The sequence below is a fragment of the Salvelinus fontinalis genome, chromosome 4, assembly GCF_029448725.1.
Source record: "Salvelinus fontinalis isolate EN_2023a chromosome 4, ASM2944872v1, whole genome shotgun sequence".
NCBI classification, from domain to species: domain Eukaryota; kingdom Metazoa; phylum Chordata; class Actinopteri; order Salmoniformes; family Salmonidae; genus Salvelinus; species Salvelinus fontinalis.
The window spans coordinates 28,931,319-28,955,456 of NC_074668.1; the positions used below are offsets into that span (position 1 = coordinate 28,931,319).

The window sequence follows — 24,138 nt, forward strand, 5'->3', positions numbered from 1 at the left end:
CTCTGAACCAGCATCATGTAAAAACTGTGTAAGTTGGGAAAAATGACTATTGTACCAATAGAAAGTATTCTATTCCCTTGTGTGACATAAAATGTAGGATTGCTCTGGGTAAGGACTAGGGGAAAAATTATGTTGAATGAGACCATGCTGGGAGACAATGATTGTGCTGCCTATAACATTAGAACTGAATTAAATGTACCTTAATTAGATAGAGGTACCGTGGTTAAATTAAAATATGAATGTTTTTACAGACATCACACCGAAGGAATTGATGTAGGAAACACCACTGTAGAAGTGATACTATTTGGGTGTTGGAGAATGTGGGAGTTTGTAAAAGTAATGATAAAGGGTTGATTATGAATAGAAAAGGGTTGTGTAGTTACATAACTCAGGTTACGCCATCTCTTACTATGTTGAAAAATCAAGACAGAGTTATTGCTGATAGTTTATGGATGTGTGGAAAACACTAACTGTTGAATGTATTGTCTGATGGATGGATTGGTCCTTGTGCCTTAGTTAGAGCAATTAAATAGGTTACTATTATTGAATCACTCCATGATGACTATGTTAAACCTAGAGTTAAAGTGGTTTATGATAAGGATCCTGAGGTATACCTTAATGCAATTGGACTGCTTAGAGGTCTACCTAGGGATTTCAAGGCCAGAGATGAGGTTAAATCAGGATTTGAATCTATATTTTTGTGGATAACACCAAATAAGAACTTAGAGTGGATTAATTATATATGCTATAACCAACAGGGATTCATTAACTATACTTAATTGGCTCTTAGTGGAGAAGGGTGGAGTTTGTGTCATGTTTGGGGATGACTGTTGCACCTTTATTCCCAATAATGCTATGGCCAAACTCAAAGGATTATGAGCAGAAGTAAAGGCTAATTCTGGTTTGGACTCTCATGTTTGGGATTGGTTGGACCTAGTGTTAGGAAAGTGGGGAGCCATGTTTGCTAGGATGGCCATCATTTTGGGAGGAGGGTTATTGGCTCTGGGTATTGTATTTTGTTGTGTTATACCCCTGCTAAAGTCAATTGTGGTTTAGACAACAGTTAAACAGATGTCTGTAAGGAGAGAGGGGTGGTCATGCGTGTCATGGTTTCCATGTATATGTTAAATTACCCAGTTCAGATTAATATTTACTCATACATGTCCACAAAAAGTGTAATTTGCGTCACAATTTCAAGTGGTGTACAAAAATTCATGAGGATGGTCATTATCATCACCTAGAACCTTTTTTCTGTCAAAGTGTCAAAGAAGAGATTGTCTTATATGTAAGGATGAGGACTGTGGTCTTATGTAAAGGGGTTTTAGCATATCTATTTTGCCTAATGCTTTGTGTTCTTTGTAACCTTAGGCAGGGATTCATACTACATGCTCATTGCTTCATCAAAATATAATGGTTGATTATTAGTATTTTTTATTTTAACTAGATCTTTCATTCCTATTTTATGTTATTAATTGGAGATGTTTGGTCTAGTTGGGTTTTGTAAGAATATTATGTTTCAATTGGATCTTTTCTTCCTGTCTGTGTTTATGTATTGGAGATGTTTGGTACAAGTGATTTGTAAGCTTTATTTTGATAATGTTTTAGTCAATTGTTGGTATTGATATCTACTCTCTATATGTCATTTTTAATATGGTTTTTGAGGTTATTTACCCTCAAGAGGAGGGATTATGTAGGAGTAAGTGACATATGTAGGTAGATATCACACTATTAAACAATAGATAGGTAAATAGTATAAGAAGGTAGATGTGAGTGTGTTTGCCATTCTGGTAAATACAGGAAACCAAAGATTAGCAGATGATGTAGTAGTAACATAAAATACATGGATAACATATAAATATTAAAGATAGCTGAACATTAAAGTAACAAACCACATGGTAACATAGATCATGAGACCGTGGTAATGGAAATCTACTAAGGGACGTTCTGACCCTCTGACCCTTGTAGATTCTCCATTATGCTGTCAGACAGATAGGCGCTTAAAGAAATTGGACACTAGACACACAGTCTGCTGATTCTTTAAAGAGATACACATGTCAGAGAAATATGTGTTTAGGGCACTTAGACCCACTAGAAATATAGTCTACTCATTCCACTAGAAAAGCATACATACCAGAGAAATATGCCTGAGATGGCTGGACACTAATGAACAAGAAACACATAGTCTGCTGATTCCATTTGAGTGAAACTGACCAGACACATAGACGCCTATAAGCAATTGGATGCCCTAGAGAGGGGGGGGGGGCACAAAGAGTGCATTGATTTAGTGGTAAAGGGAGGGTCCGGCCACCATTATAAACTGATTGAAGGCAGATGGTGGGGAATGACGTCATAGGGGACGGACAATACTATGTGGGTATAAATATAAAGGACTGGACTTCTGAGGGGGGGGTTCCGCGGTGGGGGTTCCGCGGACATTCCAGATGGCTGTACAATTGTAATAAAGAGCATGATTGAATTTACAAGTTCTGATAAAGCGTTATATTTCTGAGATGATTTTCCACGACATAAACTCCAGTATTGAATGTGTGTGACTTCACACATGCCTTAACAGATGTATGTATCTGTTTGACAGATAATGAGGTTTATGTAAATGTGATCATACCATCTAATTGTGTATTGTTTTATCTGATGTTTTTCTCACTTTTTATCCTTTGATCATTGTTCTTGTCTATTTGCTCCCCGGGGTGATGTTTTAAAAGTCATGTTTTTTCCCCTCCAACCCCTTTAACTGACACCCCAATAAACTATTGAAAAAGTGTTTAATACACGAGTTAAAACATTGTTGGTTATAATAATGGGACTGTGTAACAGTCTTGTACAGCGCTGGAGTTTGCCTCCAGTTAAAGCACCGGGTATAAATTGCTGAATAAGCCATGTGCTTATTTTGGAAGTAGGGTAGTGGAGCGCGTGTTGCATTGTGGCAACGTGCCATTGCATCTGATTCTGCTCAAGACTTTCACAGGAAAGTAGCCTAATTAATACCCGTTGCCAAATATTATCTAATTGTGTGGCTAGGCCTATATTAGCGAGCATGTCAGGTGGCATTGGAGAGCCTATATTTAGGCTTTTTCATAACGATTTTTCCATTCCAGCATAATTATTTTTTGTTGCATATTGGTTTTTGCACACAACCAAACAATACAAAAATGAACTATAATATTTCACAATTCACCCTGTATTTACGCTCAGTATGCATGGTTACACCTGTCCATAGGCACTTCATTGGGCATCTATATATTTGCGTTGGTGATGTATAGGCTTCCTAAAAAGGTTGTAGATGTATTTATTTTTTTGGACAACAATAGGGGTTGAAATAGCCTAGGCTTGGATGTAGAAGATTGACACCCAATATGCAGATTTTTAGGTCTCTATCGTGCCGAATGAATGAAGTCAAACTTCATGCGATTGGTTTGTATCAGAGACCTTGGGACGATAAGGTTAATTTTGCAAAACGATGATTCTGATATAATTGGCTTTACATTACCGAACCCTCATTAGTTTGAATGGTATCAGCAATTTTTTATCTTGTATTCTTTTGAACTTAACAACATGAATTGGGTTATTTAAAGTACCATATAGGTAGAGAACATTGAATAAAACAAGGCTATGCCAATAACACTTTTTTAAATAAAAATGCAGATAGAACCTTAGTCCCAAGTTCTCGTAATGGCACACTGCTCCGTCGGAATAGTGGTTGTGACTAATGTTGCAATAATAACGACTTTGAAACCATGTTTGGGACGACTGACAATATTGCTATACTAAAGTAAGAAAGTAACTAGTGTGCTCCCTATCGCGCAAAATAAAGACTTAACCTCATCTGCGGATTTGCACAACTGAAAAGCATCTTCTTCGTGTCATTCGAATTCCAGACACGTTGACAATATTAGTGGGCCTAATAATACGTCGTCAAAGCACATTCAATTAGAAAAGCTAATGATACATTTCTGAGTGTATCCTATCTTTGTATATGCAAAATATGAAACAAAATGCTACCGCAGTGATTCAACATGAGCGTGATTCAACGTCGGCGTAGGCCTGCTGCCGTGGAGAAACAATTTGGCTACACCGGGTTTATCGACACAGTTAAAACATTTCAGTTTAATGAGTCTGACTGCGGAACAAAGAGCTCCGTCGCGGGCATCAACGAAACTCCCTTTCTCATTCATATAGGACAAACAAAGCCCCCTCCTCGTGGGGATGGATCGCCATTATAGAACTCGGCATCTTTTCTCAATTTGCATGTAGGCCCATATCGACCTATGTGCATTTCATCTGCCTGTGTAAGACTCCCAGACAATATTAAAATAGACTGGCATCCCCAGACCCAGCCATTTCTAATGACAGGTCTAGACTACTAATACCTATCCTGATGTGAGATTTATGTATTTCCCTGTAAAGCAGTAATTTATTTGATACATTTGTGTGGGGGGGAAATGACAGGTGAATTTGTATTCTCATATTTTCTCTGTTTATTGGCCGACATGGAACACACATATTGCTATTGTCCATTGTAAGTAACTGTTCTCTCTTCCATATTTCTCTCCTTCTCTCCATGCTGTCTATTCCCACTTTCAGATAGCAACCAGGTAGGCTACTGCTGGATTGGCAAGACCAGACCATGTCTCCTCTCACACCTCCTCCCCTGCTGTGGTTATGGCTGACCCCTATCTGTCCCTCTGGGTAGCTGGGAAAGATGCCCTATCCCCAACGACCAATCTCATCCAGCAGGCCAACCAGGAGACTGAGAGGACAGGATGGACTAGACTAGCATCTAGAAGTTGCGTACGTCTCAGCCCTTCTCAGCTCTTACAACAACTACCTTCCAAACTCTCGAACTCTCCCATTAGACTACACTACTCTGTGTTGCTGCTGTTCTGTGTTTATCCCTCACATTGCTACCAGGACTGTGCAGCTAGGCTTTAGGCTGGACTGTCTGTTAGAATGCACAGGTCCAAGGGAGGGCCTGGCCCCCCACCCTTCCAGGACATCTATGAATTCTCCACGGACGGTGACGAGACCGGGACCCAGATCTTTCTGCGGGGCCCGAGGATAGCCATGGAGTGCCCAGGGGTGCCCCTGTCCCCTCACTCCGAATATATCCAGACTGAGCACCAGCAAGGCGGTCTCTTCTCTCTCGGCCCCCCCGCCCATGGAGTGCCCCACGCTGCCCCCCAGGGTAAGAAGAGGAGGCGGTGCGGCGTGTGTGCACCCTGTATACAGAAGGAGAATTGTGGCACCTGCAGCAACTGTATGAACCGTAAGATTGGGAAGCAGATATGTAAGCTGCGTAAATGTGACCAACTGAAGAAGAAGGGACAGAAGGACTGTGAGGTGAGTGGAAATGACTGACTAAATGTCTAACTAACGCACATTTTCATGATATAGTCCCAGTGGCTATTTCTCCTAGTTCAGTGGGATACTGTTTAGAGCTGATTGAGGGAAATTGAAGTTGGAAATGTTTACTAGAAAATGTCTCTATATGGCCCTAAAATGTAAATGTCATGACTCATATAAGTTTAACAGTTTAAACATGAAAGGGTTTATAGGTTTAGTTTTGTATACAGATAACGACCATATGTGTACATACCACAGCAGAGGAGGATTGTATTTGGGTTCGATAACTGATGAATCACATTCATTTAAAAACAGCTAACTTTTAAAGTGCATGCAGCTGGCTGTCTTAGAAGGTTTTCATCAGACCACCTAAGTCAATGCAAGCTGACGTTAAAGCCCCTGTCTGCATCCCTTGAACATCCTTTAGTTGTCAAATCTGGACATGCATCACCTCAAGGCCTGGTTAAATGAACAGTCCACCCAAATTACACATACAGTATACCTAATCTTGCCTATACCTTAAAGTTGACCTAGGAACAGCTTACGATTGTCATTGTTTTGTGCAAAACAATGGTGGAGATAGGGACCCCTGAAGGCGTTCACATGCTTCCCATCCGAAACAGTTTGGAACAGTTTGTGCATGTATTAACAGTTTGGGACGTTTTTGTTTGTTTTGGTCTTTGGCAAGGGTTTAATAGGCTGTTTGTGCACACAACATTTTTTCTCGTGGCAAGCCGAAGTTGGGAGCCGAAGCGTACGCCCCTTCAGCGGTCATTGGTCAACAGTAGGGATTCTTCAATTAAGTGTTTGTTGTCATTCAACGATAGCCGACTCGTTCTCATGCACATTTTTTAACTTAAGAAGTACTGTACCAAACATATTAGTTAGATGTAAAATTGCGCGACTAAGATCAACAAAAACATCAAAATGAATGACAGATTTCTTGAGTTATCTTAGATTAATTCGGACTATTTTGGCTACGGCGTCTCAAGATGGACAAATAGTACTATTGTTGCTTTTTTCTTGTTTTTCAAGCATAGGTCTTTTAAGGGAGTATGGGAGCACACTCGTTTGGTTCGCCTAGCTGATTACGGCTAAGCACCAGCCAAACCGAAGCATGCGGAAGCCTTTAGTGTGCTCCAAATAGCATGTCTGAATGGACTCAGACTAAGTTGTTGAGCAACTAGAAGACCAGTCCTTGTCCCAAACAGACATTGTAAATCAGTTGGAGGAATTATTACTCAGCAGATTTCCAGTCTGTTTAAAAGTAATGGAAACAGGTGAGATATCCACTGAAGTGTGGGTATGTGTTCATGTGCGCAATGTCAATGTGTGAGTATAAAAAACTTGATATACATGTATTACAGAAGATTTGACTTCTAGAAAGCTTAATACATTCTATTTTGGTTTGACTGAGGTTTTATGCCAACGCCAGAACTGTCTCCATTAGCTCTATTTGTGGAATAATTGAGATGAGGGTCGTGTTTGGTTTCTCCTTCCAGTCAACAAACAGCAGCAGTGTAGAATTCCTTCCAGCGCCCTCTGCATTTTCTCCCCTGACCCCTGAGGCCCTGCACTGACACTCAGGGTGGGGGTTGACCTTAGGGCCAGGGCCGAGGAGGGCAGGGAGGGTGGGGGTTGACCTAAGGTCCAGGGCCACGGAGGGAGGTGGGGAGGCAGGGAGACGGGGACAGTGTGTGCGGTGCGTACACAGGATGGGGATGGGGCTGAAAGGCAGGAGGACAGGAAGAATGTAAATAAATAGTCAGCAGTGAGGAGGAAGGGAGGAGGGCTCAGGCACAACTCTGAACTGGCTAGAGAAGGCCTTTTTCCCTCTGTGTGTGTGTGTTTTAGGATGGGAGGGTGACTGTAGACAGGGAAATGAATGACAGTTAGGACATGGTGGCCTGTAGCCTTGGGGACAGAGGGAATGGTCTGAGGAGGAGGGAACAGGTTCAGTCAATTACAGGAAATCTTGGCTTCCTTCCTGGACTGCTCTCCCCTGCTCTGTCACTCTGTCCGCTTTGTTTTCAGACACTCGCTGTCCCAATCTGTGATTGGTTACCTAGACCTCACACGTGGTCATAGTTGAAGATGAGGTTCTTGGAGAGGAGTTGTAACCCAGACATTTCAGTAGTCCTGAGTGGGAATAACTTACGTTTCTGGATTTATCCTAACTTATTATCTTTTAGTAACTGCATATTCAGGGACTATACCATTTTTATAGCCTAACATTGTAGAAACGTCCAGCTATATCTAACATGATACTCATGATGACATCTTCTATCTGTCTCAGAGAGGAATACAGAAGCAGCCCCGCTAGTGTTTATGGATTGGATATATGACCTTCCAGAGGTTCTCACTCAGTCCCATTGTTGTTAGAAGTAGAATGTTTATGGCCACCATAGATTATACCAGTGAACTCTAGGGGAACTCTTCCTCTATTCAACCTGCTGTTCAGTAGCTAGGGTCTGAACCATAGTAATAGTAACACTGGTAGCTATCTTTCTGTCTTACTGTAGCTGCCTAAACTCAGCAAAAAAAGAAACGTCCTCTCACTGTCAACTGCATTTATTTTCAGCAAACTTAACTTGTGGAAATATTTGTATGAACATAACAAGATTCAACAACTGAGACATAAACTGAACAAGTTCCACAGACATGTGACTAACAGAAATGGAATAATGTGTCCCTGAACAAAGGGGGGGTCTAAATCAAAAGTAACAGGCAGTATCTGGTGTGGCCACCAGCTGCATTAAGTACTGCAGTGCATCTCCTCCTCATGGACTGCACCAGATTTGCCAGTTCTTGCTGTGATATGTTACCCCACTCTTCTATCAGGGCACCTGCCAGTTCTCAGACATTTCTGGGGGGAATGGCCCTAGCCCTCACCCTCTGATCCAACAGGTCCCAGACGTGCTCAATGGGATTGAGATCCGGGCTCTTCGTTGGCCATGGCAGAACACTGACATTCCTGTCTTGCAGGAGATCATGCACAGAACGAGCAGTATGGCTGGTGGCATTGTCGTGCTGGAGGGTCATGTCAGGATGAGCCTGCAGGAAGGGTACCACATGAGGGAGGAGAATGTCTTCCCTGTAACGCACAGCGTTGAGATTGCCTGCAATGACAACAAGCTCAGTCCGTTGATGCTGTGACACATCGCCCCAGACCATGACGGACCCTCCACTTGCAAATCGATCCCACTCCAGAGTACAGGCCTCGGTGTAACGCTCATTCCTTCGACGATAAACGCGAATCCAACCATCACCCCTGGTGAGACAAAACTGCGACTCGTTAGTGAAGAGCACTTCTTGCCAGTCCTGTCTGGTCCAGAGAGAGTGGGTTTGTGCCCATAGGCGACGTTGTTGCCTGTGATGTCTGGTGAGGACCTGCCTTACAACAGGCCTAGAAGCCCTCAGTCCAACCTCTCTCAGCCTATTGCGGACAGTCTGAGCGCTGATGGAGGGATTGTGCGTTCCTGGTGTAATTGGGGCATTTGTTGTTGCCATCCTGTACCTGTCCCGCAGGTGTGATGTTCAGACGTACCGATCCTGTGCAGGTGTTGTTACATGTGGTCTGCCACTGCGAGAACGATCAGCTGTCCATCCTGTCTCCCTGCAGCGCTGTCTTAGGCGTCTCACAGTGCAGACATTGCAATTTATTGCCCTGGCCACATCTGCAGTCCTCATGCCTCCTTGCAGCATGCCTAAGGCACGTTTACGCAGATGAGCAGGGACCCTGGGCATCTTTCATTGGTGTTTTTCAGAGTCAGTAGAAAGGCCTCTTTAGTGTCCTAAGTTTTCATAACTGTGACCTTAATTGCCTACCGTCTCTAAGCTGTTAGTGTCTTAATTAGAGGTCGACCGATTAATCGGAATGGCTGATTAATTAGGGCCAATTTCAAGTTTTCATATATTTTTTTAAATGTTACACCTTTATTTAACTAGGCAAGTCAGTTAAGAACACATTCTTATTTTCAATGACGGCCTAGGAACGGTGGGTTAACTGCCTTGTTCAGGGGCAGAACGACAGATTTTTACCTTGTCAGCTCAGGGATTCAATCTTGCTACCTTACGGTTAACTAGTCCAACGCTTTAACCACCTGCCTCACGAGGAGCCCGCCTGTTACGCGAATGCAGTTAGAAGTCAAGGTAAGTTGCTAGCTAGCATTAAACTTATCTTACAAAAAACAATCAATCAATCAATCATAATCACTAGTTATAACTACACATGGTTGATGATATTACTAGTTTATCTAGCGTGTCCTGCGTTGCATATAATCGATGCAGTGCGCATTCGCGAAAAAGGACTGTCCAACGTTGCTCCAACGTGTACCTAACCATATACATCAATGCCTTTCTTAAAATCAATACACAGAGGTATATATTTTTAAACATGCATATTAAGCTAAAAGAAATCCAGGTTAGCAGGCAATATTAACCAGGTGAAATTGTGTCACTTCTCTTGCGTTCATTGCACGCAGAGTCAGAGTATATGCAACAGTTTGGGCCGCCTGGCTCGTTGCGAACTAATTTGCCAGAATTTTACGTAATTATGACATAACATTGAAGGTTGTGCAATGTAACAGGAATATTTAGACTGATGGATGCCACCCGTTAGATAACGGTATTTCACTGAAAGAATAAACGTTTTGTTTTCAAGATGATAGTTTCCGGATTCGACCATATTAATGACCTAAGGCTCGTATTTCTGTGTGTTTTATGTTATAATTAAATCTATGATTTGATAGAGCAGTCTGACTGAGCGATGGTAGGCACCAGCAGGCTCGTAAGCATTCATTCAAATAGCACTTTCGTGCGTTTTGCCAGCAGCTCTTCGCAATGCTTCAAGCATTGCGCTGTTTATGACTTCAAACCTATCAACTCCCAAGATTAGGCTGGTGTAACCGATGTGAAATGGCTAGCTAGTTAGCGGGGTGCGCGCTAATAGCGTTTCAAACGTCACTCGCTCTGAGACTTGGAGTAGTTGTTCCCCTTGCTCTGCATGGGTAACGCTGCTTCGAGGGTGGCTGTTGTCGATGTGTTCCTGGTTCGAGCCCAGGTAGCGGCGAGGAGAGGGATGGAAGCTATACTGTTACACTGGCAATACTAAAGTGCCTATAAGAACATCCAATAGTCAAAGGTATATGAAATATAAATCGTATAGAGAGAAATAGTCCTATAATTCCTATAATAACTACAACCTAAAACTTCTTACCTGGGAATATTGAAGACTCATGTTAAAAGGAACCACCAGCTTTCATATGTTCTCATGTTCTGAGCAAGGAACTTAAACGTTAGCTTTCTTACATTGCACATATTGCACTTTTACTTTCTTCTCCAACACTTTGTGTTTGCATTATTTAAACCAAATTGAACATGTTTCATTATTTATTTGAGGCTAAATTGATTTTATTGATGTATTATATTAAGTTAAAATAAGTGTTCATTCAGTATTGTTGTAATTGTCATTATTACAAATACATTTAAAAAATCGGCCAATTAATCGGTATCGGCTTTTTTGGTCCTCCAATAATCGGTATCGGTATCGGCGTTGAAAAATCATAATCGTTCGACCTCTAGTCTTAATGACCGTACCACAGGTGCATGTTCATTCATTGTTAATGGTTCATTGAACAAGCATGGGAAACAGTGTATAAACCCTTTACAATGAAGATCTGTGAAGTTATTTGTTTTTTTACGAATTATCTTTGAAAGACAGGGTCCTGAAAAAGGGATGTTTCTTTTTTTGCTGAGTTTAGGTCTAGTTAAAAGTCAGACAAACAGTATATACAGACGTGCTCAAATTTGTTGGTACCCTTACAGCTCGTTGAAATAATGCTTATTTCTTCCTGAAAAGTGATGAAATTAAAAGCTATTTTGTCATGTATACTTGCATGCCTTTGGTATGTCATAGAATAAAGCAAAGAAGCTGTGAAGAGATGAATTATTGTCTATTCAACAAAGATATTCTAAAATGGCCTGGACACATTTGTTGGTACTCCTTAGAAAAGATAAGAAATAATTGGATTATAGTAATATTTCAAGCGAATTAGTTTATTTAATTAGTATCACACATGTCTCCAATCTTGTAAATCAGTCATTCAGCCTATTTAAATGGAGAAAAGTAGTCACTGTGCTGTTTGGTATCATTGTGTGCACCACACTGAATATGGACCAGAGAAAGCAAAGGAGAGATTTGTCTGAGTAGATCAGAAAGGAAATAATAGACAAGCATGGTAAAGGTAAAGGCTACAAGACCATCTCCAAGCAGCTTGACGTTCCTGTTACAACAGTTGCAAATATTATTAAGAAGTGTGCGGCCGCAAGAGGAAAATCGACCCCAGATTGAACAGAAGGAGAGTGCGAATGGTAGAAAAAGAACCAAGGATAACTTTCAAAGAAATACAAGCTGAACTCCAAGATGAAGGTATGTCAGTTTCTGATCGTACCATCCGTCACTTTTTGAGCGAAAGTGGGCTCCATGGAAGAAGACCCAGGAGGACTCCACTTTTGAAAGAAAAACATAAAGAGAGACTGGAATCTGCTAAAATGCTGAGTCAAAACTGGAGCTTTTTGGCAAGTCACATCAGCTCTATGTTCACAGATGGGGAAAAAAGGAAGATTTCAAAGAAAAGAACACCATACCTACAGTGAAACATGGAGGCTGGGTTATGTTTTGGGGCTGCTTTGCTGCGCCTGACACCGGGTGCCTTGAATCTGTTTAGGGCACAATGAAATCTCAAGATTATCAAGGCATTCTGGAGTGAAACGTACTGCCCAGTGTCAGAAAACTCTCTCTCTGTCCCGTGTGCTCCCTCTCCAGCCTCTAGGTCACCAGGCTGCTCGTTATGGCGCACACCTGTCACCATCGTAACATTCACCTGGACTCTATCACTTCCCTGATTACCTTCCCTATATATGTCACTCCCTTTGGTTCCTTCCCCAGGTGTTTCTGTTTCAGTTCCATGTCTGTGTGCTGTTAGCTTTTCTTGTTTTGTGTTATGTTCCGTTTATTTTATTAAAACACTCACTTCCTGAACTTGCTTCCCGACTCTCAGCGCACAACGTTGCAGAATGACGCCTCACCTAAAGAAAGCATCAGGGAGTGTTTTTTTTGTTTCGGTGGGAATGACGTCGGGTCCGGGAGCCGCTACAGGCTCTCATCCCTGAGACAGATCTCCAGGCTCCCCTGCTTCCTCCGGCTCGTCAGGCTCTCATGCCTCAGCCGGATCACCAGGTTCCCCTGCTTCCCCCAGCTTGTCAGGCTCCCATGCCTCAGCCGGATCGCCAAGCTCCCCTGCCTCAGCCGGTCTGTCAGGTTCCCGCGCCCCAGCCGGCGACAGGTTCCCGCGCATCAGCAGGTGTGACCGGTCCGCTCCTGATCCCGAGATCGTCCCTTTGGTTGGCGTCCTGCGTCTCCTTCCCTATATATGTCACTCCCTTTGGTTCCTTCCCCAGGTGTTTCTGTTTCATGTCTGTGTGCTGTCAGCGTTTCATGTTTTGTGTTATGTTCCGTTTTATTTTATTAAAACACTCACTCCCTGAACTTGCTTCCCGACTCTTAGCGCACAACGTTACAGTTTCAGTTGCAGGTCATGGGTCCTCCAACAGGATAATGACCCCAAAATACACAGCTAAAAGCACCCGGGAATGGATAGGAACAAAACATTAGACTATTCTGGCCTTCTATGTGTCATGATCTGAATCCTATCGAACATCTATTGAAAGAGCTGAAACTTGGCACCCGTCAAACCTCAGACAGCTGGAGCGGTTTGCTCAGGAAGAGTGGTCCAAACTACCTGTTAACAGGTGCAGAAGTCTCATTGAGAGCCACAGAAAACATTTGATTGCAGTGATTGGCTCTAAAGGTTGTGCAACAAAATATTAGGTTAAGGGGCTCATAATTTTTGTCCATGCCATTTTCATTTGTTTTATTATTTACAATATTATGTTGAACAAAAAAATCTAAAGCAATGTCTGATTTTCTATTAAATATGGAATGACCAATGGTGGATGCCAATTAATTTTGTCAGTTTCAAGTTATTTCAGAGAAAATTGTGCATTCTTTGTTTTTTGTGGAGGGGTACCAACAAATTTGAGCACGTCTGTATGTAATATTGATGGTGATTTTCTCATAGAAACAGACCATTGCACCCTGGTAACTGTGTGATTAGCGAGATCAGAGTTATAGATGATATGTGACTAATAATGTCTTGTCTGTCTGAACCTGACAATCCCCTCACAAGGAAAAAGGGTGGGTGATTGTGTGTGCGTACATGCATGTGTACATGTGTGTTTGTGTACATGTTTGTTTGTGTACATGTTTGTGTACATGTGTGTTTGTGTACATATGTGTGTTTTAAGCATTAGACTATAAGGCCATGACATAACACAAACTACACTGAACAAAAATATAAACGCAACAGGCAACAATTTCAAAGGTTTTACTGAGTTACAGTTCATATGAGGAAATCAGTCAATTGAAATCAATTCATTCGGCCTTAATCTGTGGATTTCACATGACTGGGAATACAGATATGAATCTGTTGGTCACAGATACCTTAAAAAAAAAAGTAGGGGCGTGGATCAGAAAACCAGCCAATATCTGGTGTGACCACCATTTGCCTCATGCAGCGTGACACATCTCCTTCGCATAGAGTTGATCAGGCTGTTGATTGTGGCCTGTGGAATGTCGTCCCACTCCTCTTCAATGGCTGTGCGAAGTTGCTGGATATTGGCGGGAACTGGAACACTCTGTCGAACACGGTGATCCATCCCAAACATGCTCAATAGGTGACATGTCTGGTGAGTATGCAGTCCATGGAAGAACTGGGACATTTTCAGCATCCAGGAATTGTGTACAGATCCTTGCGACATGGGGCTGTGCGTTATCATGCCGAAACATGTGATGATGGTGGTGGATGACTGTAACGACAATGGCCTCAGGATCTCATTGCGGTATCTCTGTTCATTTAAATTGCCATTGATAAAATGTAATTGTGTTCGTTGTCCGTAGCTTATACCTGCTCATACCATAACCCCACCACCACCACCATCATCACCATGGGGCACTCTGTTCACAACGTTGACATCAGCAAACCGCTCGCCCACATGAAGCCATACACGCTGTCTGCCATCGGTGAAGTTGAAACCGGGATTCATCCGTAAAGAGCACACTTCTCCAGCGTGCCATCGACGATGAGCATTTGCCCACTGAAGTCAGTTTCGACACCGAACTGCAGTCAGGTCAAGATCCTGGTGAGGATGACGAGCATGCAGATGAGCTTCCCTGAAATGGTTTCTCACAGTCGGTGCAGAAATTATTTGGTTGTGCAAACCTATAGTTTCATCAGGGTGTCTGGTCTTAGACTATCCTACACGTTAAGAAGCCGGATGTGGAGGTCCCTGTCTGGCGAGGTTACACGTGGTCTGCGGTTCTGAGACGGGTTACACGTACTACCAAATTCCTTAAAATTACGTTGAAGGCGGCTTATGGTAGAGAAATGAACATTCAATTATCTGAAACCAGCTCTGGTGGACATTCCTGCAGTCAGCATGCCAATTGCACGCTCCCTCAAAACTTGAGACATCTGTGGCATTGTGTGTCAAAACTGCACATTTTAGAGTGGCCTTTTATTGTACCCAGCACAAAGTGCACCTGTGTAATGATGCTACTGTTTAGTCAGCTTCTTGATATGCCACACCTGTCAGGTGGATGGATTATCTTGGTAAAGGAGAAATGCTCACTAATAGGCATGTAAACAAATTTGTGCACAACATTTTAGAGAAATAAGCTTTTTGTGTGCAAGGACAATTTGTGAGATCTTTTATTTCAACTCATGAAACATGGGACCAACACTTTACACGATGCGTTTATATTTCTGTTCAGTATATACAGTTGAAGTCGGAAGTTTACATGTACTTAGGTTGGAGTCATTAAAACTCATTTTTCAACCACTCCACAAAATTCTTGTTAACAAACTAGTTTTGGCAAGTCGGTTAGGACATCTACTTTGTGCATGACACAGGTAATTTTTCCAACAATTGTTTACAGACAGATTATTTCACTTATAATTCACTGTATCCCAATTCCAGTGGGTCAGAAGTTAACATACACTAAGTTGACTGTGCCTTTAAACAGCATGGAAAATTCCAGAAAATTATGTCATGGCTTTAGAAGCTTCTGATAGGCTAATTGACATAATTTGAGTCAATTGGAGGTGTACCTGTGGATGTATTTCAAAGCCTACCTTCAAACTCAGTGCCTCTTTGCTTGACATCATGGGAAAATCAAAAGAAATCAGCCAAGACCTCAGAAAAATAATTGGAGACCTTCACAAGTCTGGTTCATCCTTGGGAGCAATTTCCAAATGCCTGAAGATACCACGTTCATCTGTACACACAATAGTACACAAGTATAAACACCATAGGACCACACAGCCGTCATACCGCTCAGGAAGGAGACGCGTTCTGTCTCCTAGAGATACTTTGGTGCGAAAAGCAAATCAATACCAGAACAACAGCAAAGGACCTTGTGAAGATGTTGGAGGAAACGCGTACAAAAGTATCTATATCCACAGTAAAACGAGTCCTATATCGACATAACCTGAAAGGCCGCTCAGCAAGGAAGAAGCCACTGCTCCAAAACCACCATAAAAATTCCAGACAACATTTTTCAACTGCACATTTGGACAAAGATGGTACTTTTTGGAGAAATGTCCTCTTGTCTGATGAAACAAAAATAGAACTGTTTGGCCATAATGACCATCGTTATGTTTGGAGGAAAAAGGGAGACGCTCGCAAGCCGAAGAACAGCATCCCAACCGTGAAGCACAGGGGTGGAAGCATCATGTTGTGGGGGTGCTTTGCTGCAGGAGGGACTGGTGCACTTCATAAAATAGATGGCATCATGAGAAAGGAAAATGATGTGGATATATTGAAGCAACATCTCAAGACATCAGTCAGGAATTTAAAGCTTGGTCGCAAATGGGTCATCCAAATGGACAATGACCCCAAGCATACTTCCAAAGTTGTGGCAAAATGGCTTAAGGACAACAAAGTCAAGGTATTGGAGTGGCCGTCACAAATCCCTGACCTCAATCACATAAAATAAAATAAATAAATCTCTCTACTATTATTCTGACATTTCACATTCTTAAATAAAGTGGTGATCCTAACTGACCTAAGACAGGGAATTTTTACTAGGATTAAATGTCAGGAATTGGGGAAAAATGTAGTTTAAATCTATTTGGCTGAGGTGTATGTAAACTTCCGACTTCAACTGTATTTACAGTGTAAGATTGTATTGGTTAGGCCAGCAGTGAGTAGGATAGACAGAGAGAGGAAGCTGTAGCTGTGCTCTTTAGGTGAACTATATTGAGCAGAGGTTGAACATCTCCCTCTCCTCACATCCCCCTCTCCTCTTCTGTCCTCTCTGGCCCCTGTGTGGGTCCACCAGCTGTGTCCCCATCGCCTTGGCAACCACATCCCATCATCTCCATCCGTTATTCTCCTCTCCAGACACGAGGTCTGGCCACACATCTCATGGTGTTTACACTTCTATTGCCTTAGTCACAGGAGGCGTATAATTTGGAAGGACAGCCACACAAGACTAGTATAGCCTTGTGTACATTACTCTATCTTTAAAGATGCATATGGTGTTTATATGTCTATTGCCATTTTTATTTAGCCCGAGGCTAAATAAGCCAGGTAGGTTATTTAGAGAGGACAGGAGGAGAGAACAGGACAAGGACATCCCAGGAGAGTAGAGGACAGGAGGGGAGAAGGAGAGGACAGAGGGGACGGGGGTGGGAAGTCAGAGTGCTAGTTAATTAATACTGTTAATAGTGTTGTAATTACAGCCGGCCACCTCTTTCCACTCCTCCCCCTACCCTCCTCACTGTGAGTTGCTGATTTTTACAACTCATTGTTAAAGTGGTTGTAATGAGTCTCCCTCCCCCTGATTCTTGTCCTAGTCTAGAGGGGAGTGGGAGTGGGTTGTCACAGGTCTGGGTGAGTAAGGAGAGTATTGGAGGGTTGCCGGGTTGGTAGCCTGGTTACACCAGACTGAACACCACTCATTCTTGCTTCACTTGTTTAATTTGTTGTAACCAAAGTTGTTAGGGAGGATGGTGACGTCCTGGTTACCAGGCAATAATCTGTCATTTGTGGGGGTGAGGGAGACTGACATACAGAGTACGTGGGAATTAGCTGAGATTGAGTTGGGGGGGTTTATTTATACAACAGGATTACAGTAATGTCATTGAGCAGATGGGATTTTGTGTGTGTGTGTGTGTGAGAAAATGGGGAGGGCTGTCTGGGGAGGCCAGGTGCAGTGTAATCAGATCAGTCAGTGCTGAGTATTGAGGTGAGTTGGAGATATAGACTACACTACGTAAGGCAGAGTAGTCCACAAACTTCAGGCGTTAGAGTCGCGTGTCTGAGTCGAGGCTAACAGACTGTATTACAGATATTTGTATCACTCATGTTGGAGCGATAATTTAGGCGTGCCACACAATGGAACCACGGCAGGTACAATGACGTTGCTCGGTCGCCACTCATAACACAAAACACGCTGCGCAGCCGCTCTTGCTGTACCGCTTACTACAAACACACCCCTTTACGCACACATATTCACACACACTCTCTCTCTCACACACACACACACACACACACACACACACACTCTGAGTGACGTCAGAGCAGGGAATTTCCACGCCAGCCATATAAGAGGCTGAGGCTCAGACAGAAATCACAAACGCTGTGTCACTGACTGGCTGCTTGCTTTACTACCACGCTCTCAGTCGTTCTCTCTCTCTCTCTGTCGTTCTCCCTCTCTCTGTCGTTCTCCCTCTGTCGTTCTCCCTCTCTCTGTCGTTCTCTCTCTCTCTCTCTCTGTCGTTCTCTCTCTGTCTTCAACATGGATTCGTTCTCTTTATTTTTGTGATTTGAGCTTTTTCTTTGACTAAATGGCTGTTTAAAATGTTTTTACACTTCTCTCAAAAGAGATTGTCAGTAAACCTGTGTAACTAACAACAATGAATCCAGGTAAGCCCATATACATCGTCGCTGCAGTTGCCTGGCACTCTGTGAAGCTTGGAAATTACAACGGCCAACCCCAGATACAACTTTGTTCAATAGTTGGCTGGCATTCAGAGGCACATTACTAGTGTCAGTGAAAGCTAAATCGAGAGCATATTTTACCTGCGTCTGAGACGGTACTAGCAGATCTCGCTCCCTTTAAACCGACATAAACAAAACACTCCCCCCCCCAGACCTCCTAAATATGATCGGTATGTTCATCTCGTAGGGTCAGTTTCCTAAAAGAGAACAACTCAGAATGGAGGGGAAGTTATTTTATTGTACAACCTTGGGGGTTATTTAGTCTATCAGAATGATACAAATTAGGCAGTGTGTTTACTTTAATTTTATTTGAAATTTTGTCAATGACCTGTGCAACACAAAGTGTTCACACGGTACAACAATATGTTTCATATTCTACCTTGTGTTACGTTTTCACAAATTTCCATAAATTTGCACAATTCAGAAATGTTTGCTACATTACGTCAGTGTGTGTGGATCTTGAGTCAGCATGTTTAAATGGCTGTGGTGCTGTGTAAGTGTCTGTTCCCCGGTACACAGAGAGAGAGAGAGAGAGAGAGAGAGAGAGAGAGAGAGAGTGTGTGTGTGTGTGTGTGTGTGTGTGTGTGTGTGTGTGTGTGTGTGTGTGTGTGTGTGTGTGTGTGTGTGTGTGTGTGTGTGTGTGTGTGTGTGTGTGTGTGTGTGTGTGTGTGTGTGTGCGTGTGTCCGTGAGTGTGTGTGCACTGTGCACTGTAGTCCAGTCCAGTTATTGCAGGCAGCCCTGACACAGATGGTCTTCAGCTATACCACATACCAGAGGCATTGTTTAGGGAAGCCGAGCTCAAGGAGATAATTGACAGCCATAGAGAGGTCCCATCCCCCAGTCCACCTTCCGTCTATCTCTCTCATTCTCTCTCTTTCTCTGTGTTATTCTCACTAACTCGATATATGGCTGCATGTGCAAGCAAGCATACACAGACCCCCCCCCCCCCTCCCTCCCTCTCTCTCGCTCTCTCTCTCTTTCACCCTAGCAGCAGAGCTCAGGCTGGCCGCTGATTGGCTGCTTGACTCTCTTTGTGTGCGGTGTGTAGCGTGACGTTTCGCCGGCCGTGTGTGTGCGTGTGTTCATGCGAGTGTATTGTTGAAGAGGGGGTGGGGGGGAGTATTCACATCACGAGTGCAGTTAGTTTTTCTTGATGGAAAGACTGAGAAAGAGAGGAGGGGGGTTTAAAGAAAGGAGAAGGAATGGGGGGAGGTAGTGCGTAGAGCAGCAGTGAAAACGATCACAGAGGCTGGATTTGGAAAAAAATCTTCACTCGTGTGTGTGTGTGTGTGTGTGGTAGACCTATTAACATAGGGGAACGAGGGAGGGAGGGAGGGAGGGAGAGAGGAAGGGAGAGAGAGAGAGGGAGGGAGGGAGGGAGAGAATGTGTGTGTACTAGGGCTAATGTAAAACAGGATTAAAAACACAAGATGGCTTCCTGAATGGGTTGGAGCACAGACTAGAGAGAGCGAGAGAGAGAGTGATAGTAGAGGTTAGACGAGAGGGAGCTCGAGTCTTCTGATGGGGATACGGCCATCCGACGGAGAGAGAGAGCAGCACACCAAGACAGATTGGCACACTGGGTAAATATGAATTACCAGGCAGAATGCCGGACAGGGACACAGAGAGCCGGGAGAGAGAGAGGGGAGTCTGTGGGGTTTATTTGAGATAGAGGAGAGGGGGGTGGAGAGACCAGGAGGGTTAGCTGGAGACAAAACACTGCCGGCACTCTAACAGCTAGAAGTGGTTAGAGGGGCATATCCAATGTACACTGCTGCTATTCTGTGTTCATTATTTCAGGACTTCACTTATTACTGCTGTTACTGTTACAACCCCTTTGTAGTGTATTGTAGTTGATTCTTTAAACGTGTTATTATCATCGTATTGACAGTAATCTATACACGAATAATGTATATGAATTATAAAGACGTTATAAGGCATGACCATTGACAGAAATATTGTATATGTATATGTTGTCATGGTGATATTCAAAGGCACATTGCTACAATCGTGAATAGAGGCTATCCTCCTCGTTCATGATGCATTACATAATTCCATCATTAAAATAGAATCCTTGCTCTCTCACCGTCTCTCACACTCGCTCATAGAAGTGGGGAAGCGCCGGCTTGGTTTGCCATTTGAAGGCAAATAGAAGTGATATGTGTTAGGGTCCTTCCCTGTCAGGAGGAGAGAAGGGGATTATATAGGCGGGGTATTCTTTAGGCGCTCATGTTGTCTGGATTGACACGTCTCTTTGGAAAGCTCTTGTCGCATTGTTCGATTGATTGTTATTCTCCCCCCATTTCTCTCCCTCCCTCCCTCTCTCTCTCTCCTCCCTTTCTCACTCTCCTGAATGGCTGGAAAGGTGGGACATATTGAGGACTACAGTAAAGCCTGGTCGGTAAAGCCCAGTCTGGCAACAGAGGTAAGAGGAAGACTCCACCTGGGGCAGATACCGTGGAGACAGAGCTACTCTTTCAGACGGCGTATTATGTGCTGTGTTTCTGGGTTATTAGTGGGATTGGAGGGCTTCAGTCCTCGTGTTACTGCAGTGGGGGGGAGGGGGGGGGGGGCACTGACAGATACACTGACTGGGCTGTCATCTGTCTGCGATTTCCCCGTGTGTCTGTTCTGTTTGTCTTGGTTTAAAAGAGAGAAGAGCAGTTGGAGGCTTGCAGACATTAGAAGGGAGGAAGGGCATATAGTGCTGCAGAAACCTGTGTGTGTGTGTGTGTGTGTGTGTGTGTGTGTGTGTGTGTGTGTGTGTGTGTGTGTGTGTGTGTGTGTGTGTGTGTGTGTGTGTGTGTGTGTGCGCACGCGTGCACTTATATCAGGGAGCTTTACACTAGCCCTTGATCAACAAACAGACAGACAGTAAATAGACATCCACATGTCATCTGTCTGTTGGCGCTCACGCCGGTGACCACGTGTGGTTTGTGTTCAGAGTTGTCTGAGCTCCATCTCACAGGAGAGGAGAGGCCTTTAAAGGCAGGCGTGAGAACAGACTTATACTGTAGCGCGGTGCAGTGTGTAGTTAGTTAGTTATCTTCCCCCTCTAGCTGGCTGCATGGCTGCTAGCTCAGAGCGCAGGCTTTATCTGGCGGCTGCGTTTTGTGCTAGGTTGCTGTGATTAAGTGGCAGGCGGCTAGGCTGGGCCGGGTTTAAAGCGTCCCGGGCTGGGCGGCGATTGGCGGCAGATCCAGGCATGTGATGAGAGAGGCGGCCAGCGAGAGGAGGAGGATGAGAGAAGGAGGAGAGGAGGTGGAACCGTACCCACAGCTTCAGGAGCCAGGGAGCTCTCAGAGTTCGGAAGTCAGCCGAGGGAGTAAAAGTTAGTGGGTCAGACAGACACGCATGCGCACATGTTTATCTGGCAGTGTGTGTGTGTGTGTGTGTGTGTGTGTGTGTGTGTGTGTGTGTGTGTGTTTGTGTGTGTGTGTGTGTGTGTACTATAGTAACCTCTAGCACGTGGCCTCTAAGTGCTGGCGCGCTGCTGTTCTCTGGTCTGCCAAGTCGTGGCACGCTTGTGTGTTTATATACGAGGTGAATCTTTGAGCTATGGGTTCAGACGGAGGATTTCATCCATGCTGTCGCTGAACTGGCAATCTGTTTATAGAGACTGGCATAGCTAATCAATGTCCAGTATTCTGACGTATGTCTTGTTTTTGAATGGATTCTTTCATTGTAAGATTGGTTGTCAAAGTTGAGTTTTGCCATGTTGATGATCAGTTGAATATGAGGAAGTAGATTCAAATTTAGCCGTAGGCTTTTCTTGTTGCGCTAATGATCTTCACGGTTTCAGTTATACATGTTCAGACAGTCAGGGAATTGGTTGTCATGCTACTTTTGAACTCAGTGAACTTACTAAGGTCTAAGTGCTGACACATACTTCTCATCAGCTAAGGCTGTTGGTCACCATCTGTTGTTGTCATGATTCAAGCATCATTCTGGAAAATAGTCAAGACTGGCTCATACATCCACACAAACAACGCCCTGTTGAAGAAGCACTCTATAAAAATCTAGTTTTCACTCTTTAATTCTCCAGTGAACACATACAATATACAAATATATATATAGTTGAAGTCGTAAGTTTACATACACTTATGTTGGAGTCATTAAAAATCGTTTTTCAACCATTCCACAAATTTCTTGTTAATAAACTGTAGTTTTGGCAAGTCGGTTAGGACATCTACTTTGTGCATGACACAAGTCATTTTCCAACAATTGTTTACAGACAGATTAGTTCACTTATAATTCACTGTATCACAATTCCAGTGGGTCAGAAGTTTACATACACTAAGTTGACTGTGCCTATATCGACATAACCTGAAAGGCTGCTCAGCATGGAAGAAGCCACTGCTCCAAAACCGCCATAAAAAAAGCCAGACTACAGTTTGCAACTGCACATGGGGACAAAGATCGTACTTTTTGGAGAAATGTACTCTGGTCTGATGAAATAAAAATAGAACTGTTTGGCCATAATGACCATCGTTATGTTTGGAGGAAAAAGGGAGATGCTTGCAAGCCAAAGAACACCATCCCAACCGTGAAGAACAAGGGTGGCAGCATTATGTTGTGGGGGTGCTTTGCAGCAGGATGTTCTGGTGCACTTCACAAAATAGATGGCATCATGAGAAAGGAAAATTATGTGGATATATTGAAGCAACATCTCAAGACATCAGTCAGGAAGTTAAAGCTTGGTCGCAAATGGGTCTTCCAAATGGACATTGACCCCAAGCATACCTCCAAATTTGTGGCAAAATGGCTTAAGGACAACAAAGTCAAGGTATTGGAGTGGCCATCACAAAGCCCTGACATCAATCCTATATAACATTTGTGGGCAGAACTGAAACAGCGTGTGCTAGCAAGGAGGCCTACAAACCTGACTCAGTTACACCAGCTCTGTCGGGAGGAATGGGCCAAAATCCACCCAACTTATTGTGGGAAGCTTGTGGAAGGCTACCCGAAACGTTTGACCCAAGTTAAACAATGTAAAGGCAATGCTACCAAATACTAATTGAGTGCATGTAAACTTCTGACCCACTGGGAACGTGATGAAATAGATCATTCTCTCTACTATTATTCTGACATTTCACATTCTTAAAATAAAGTGGTGATCCTAACTGACCTAAGATGGAATTTGTACTAGGATTAGATGTCAGGAATTGTGAAAAACTGAGTATAAATGTATTTGACTCAGGTGTATGTAAACTTCCGACTTCAACTGTATATCTGATGTATACATTTGAAGTATACACTGCTGTTTTCTAACATTTAGTTTCAGCTCTAGAAGGGTTACTGGTCTTTGTAGTAGCTCTTCAGGAAACACTAGAGCAACGTGAGCGGTTACAACAGACTCTGCTGGCGTGATTTCTCTTCTCTTCAGACGCAGTTATTTCCTTTTCAATCATCAAATGTGCACTTGCACCATGCGCAAATACACGTAGACTGTTTACCGGAAAGGTAGATGGAGCAAAGACATGAATTAGTCATTGTGTTTCTGATTACAAATGGAAAGTACAGCGCTAGCAGGTTTGGTTGAACCGTGCTGTGTCCCAAATGACAACCTACTCCTATGGGCCCTAGTCAAACACTAGCTATGTAAGGAATAAGGTGCCATTTGGAACACAGCCATGTTGTGGAATCCCCACCCT

The 24,138-nt window shown here is 43.3% G+C and overlaps 1 protein-coding gene across 3 annotated transcripts in view; it reads left to right on the forward strand.

Moving 5' to 3' along the window:
* Positions 1-2,531: 2,531 nt before the first annotated feature.
* The window catches only part of LOC129853475 (methylcytosine dioxygenase tet3-like), a 58,759-nt gene continuing 37,152 nt past the window's right edge, over positions 2,532-24,138 (forward strand). The window contains exons 1-2 of one of the 3 annotated variants that reach the window (XM_055919564.1): positions 2,532-5,355; positions 20,850-20,909. In XM_055919564.1, coding sequence (XP_055775539.1) covers positions 4,966-5,355; positions 20,850-20,909 — 450 coding nt within the window. In that variant the 5' untranslated portion in view covers positions 2,532-4,965. Of the gene's footprint in view, positions 5,356-19,974; positions 20,068-20,849; positions 20,910-24,138 lie in introns of those variants that run through there. The other 2 variants (XM_055919568.1, XM_055919566.1) reach the window with 2 other exon arrangements.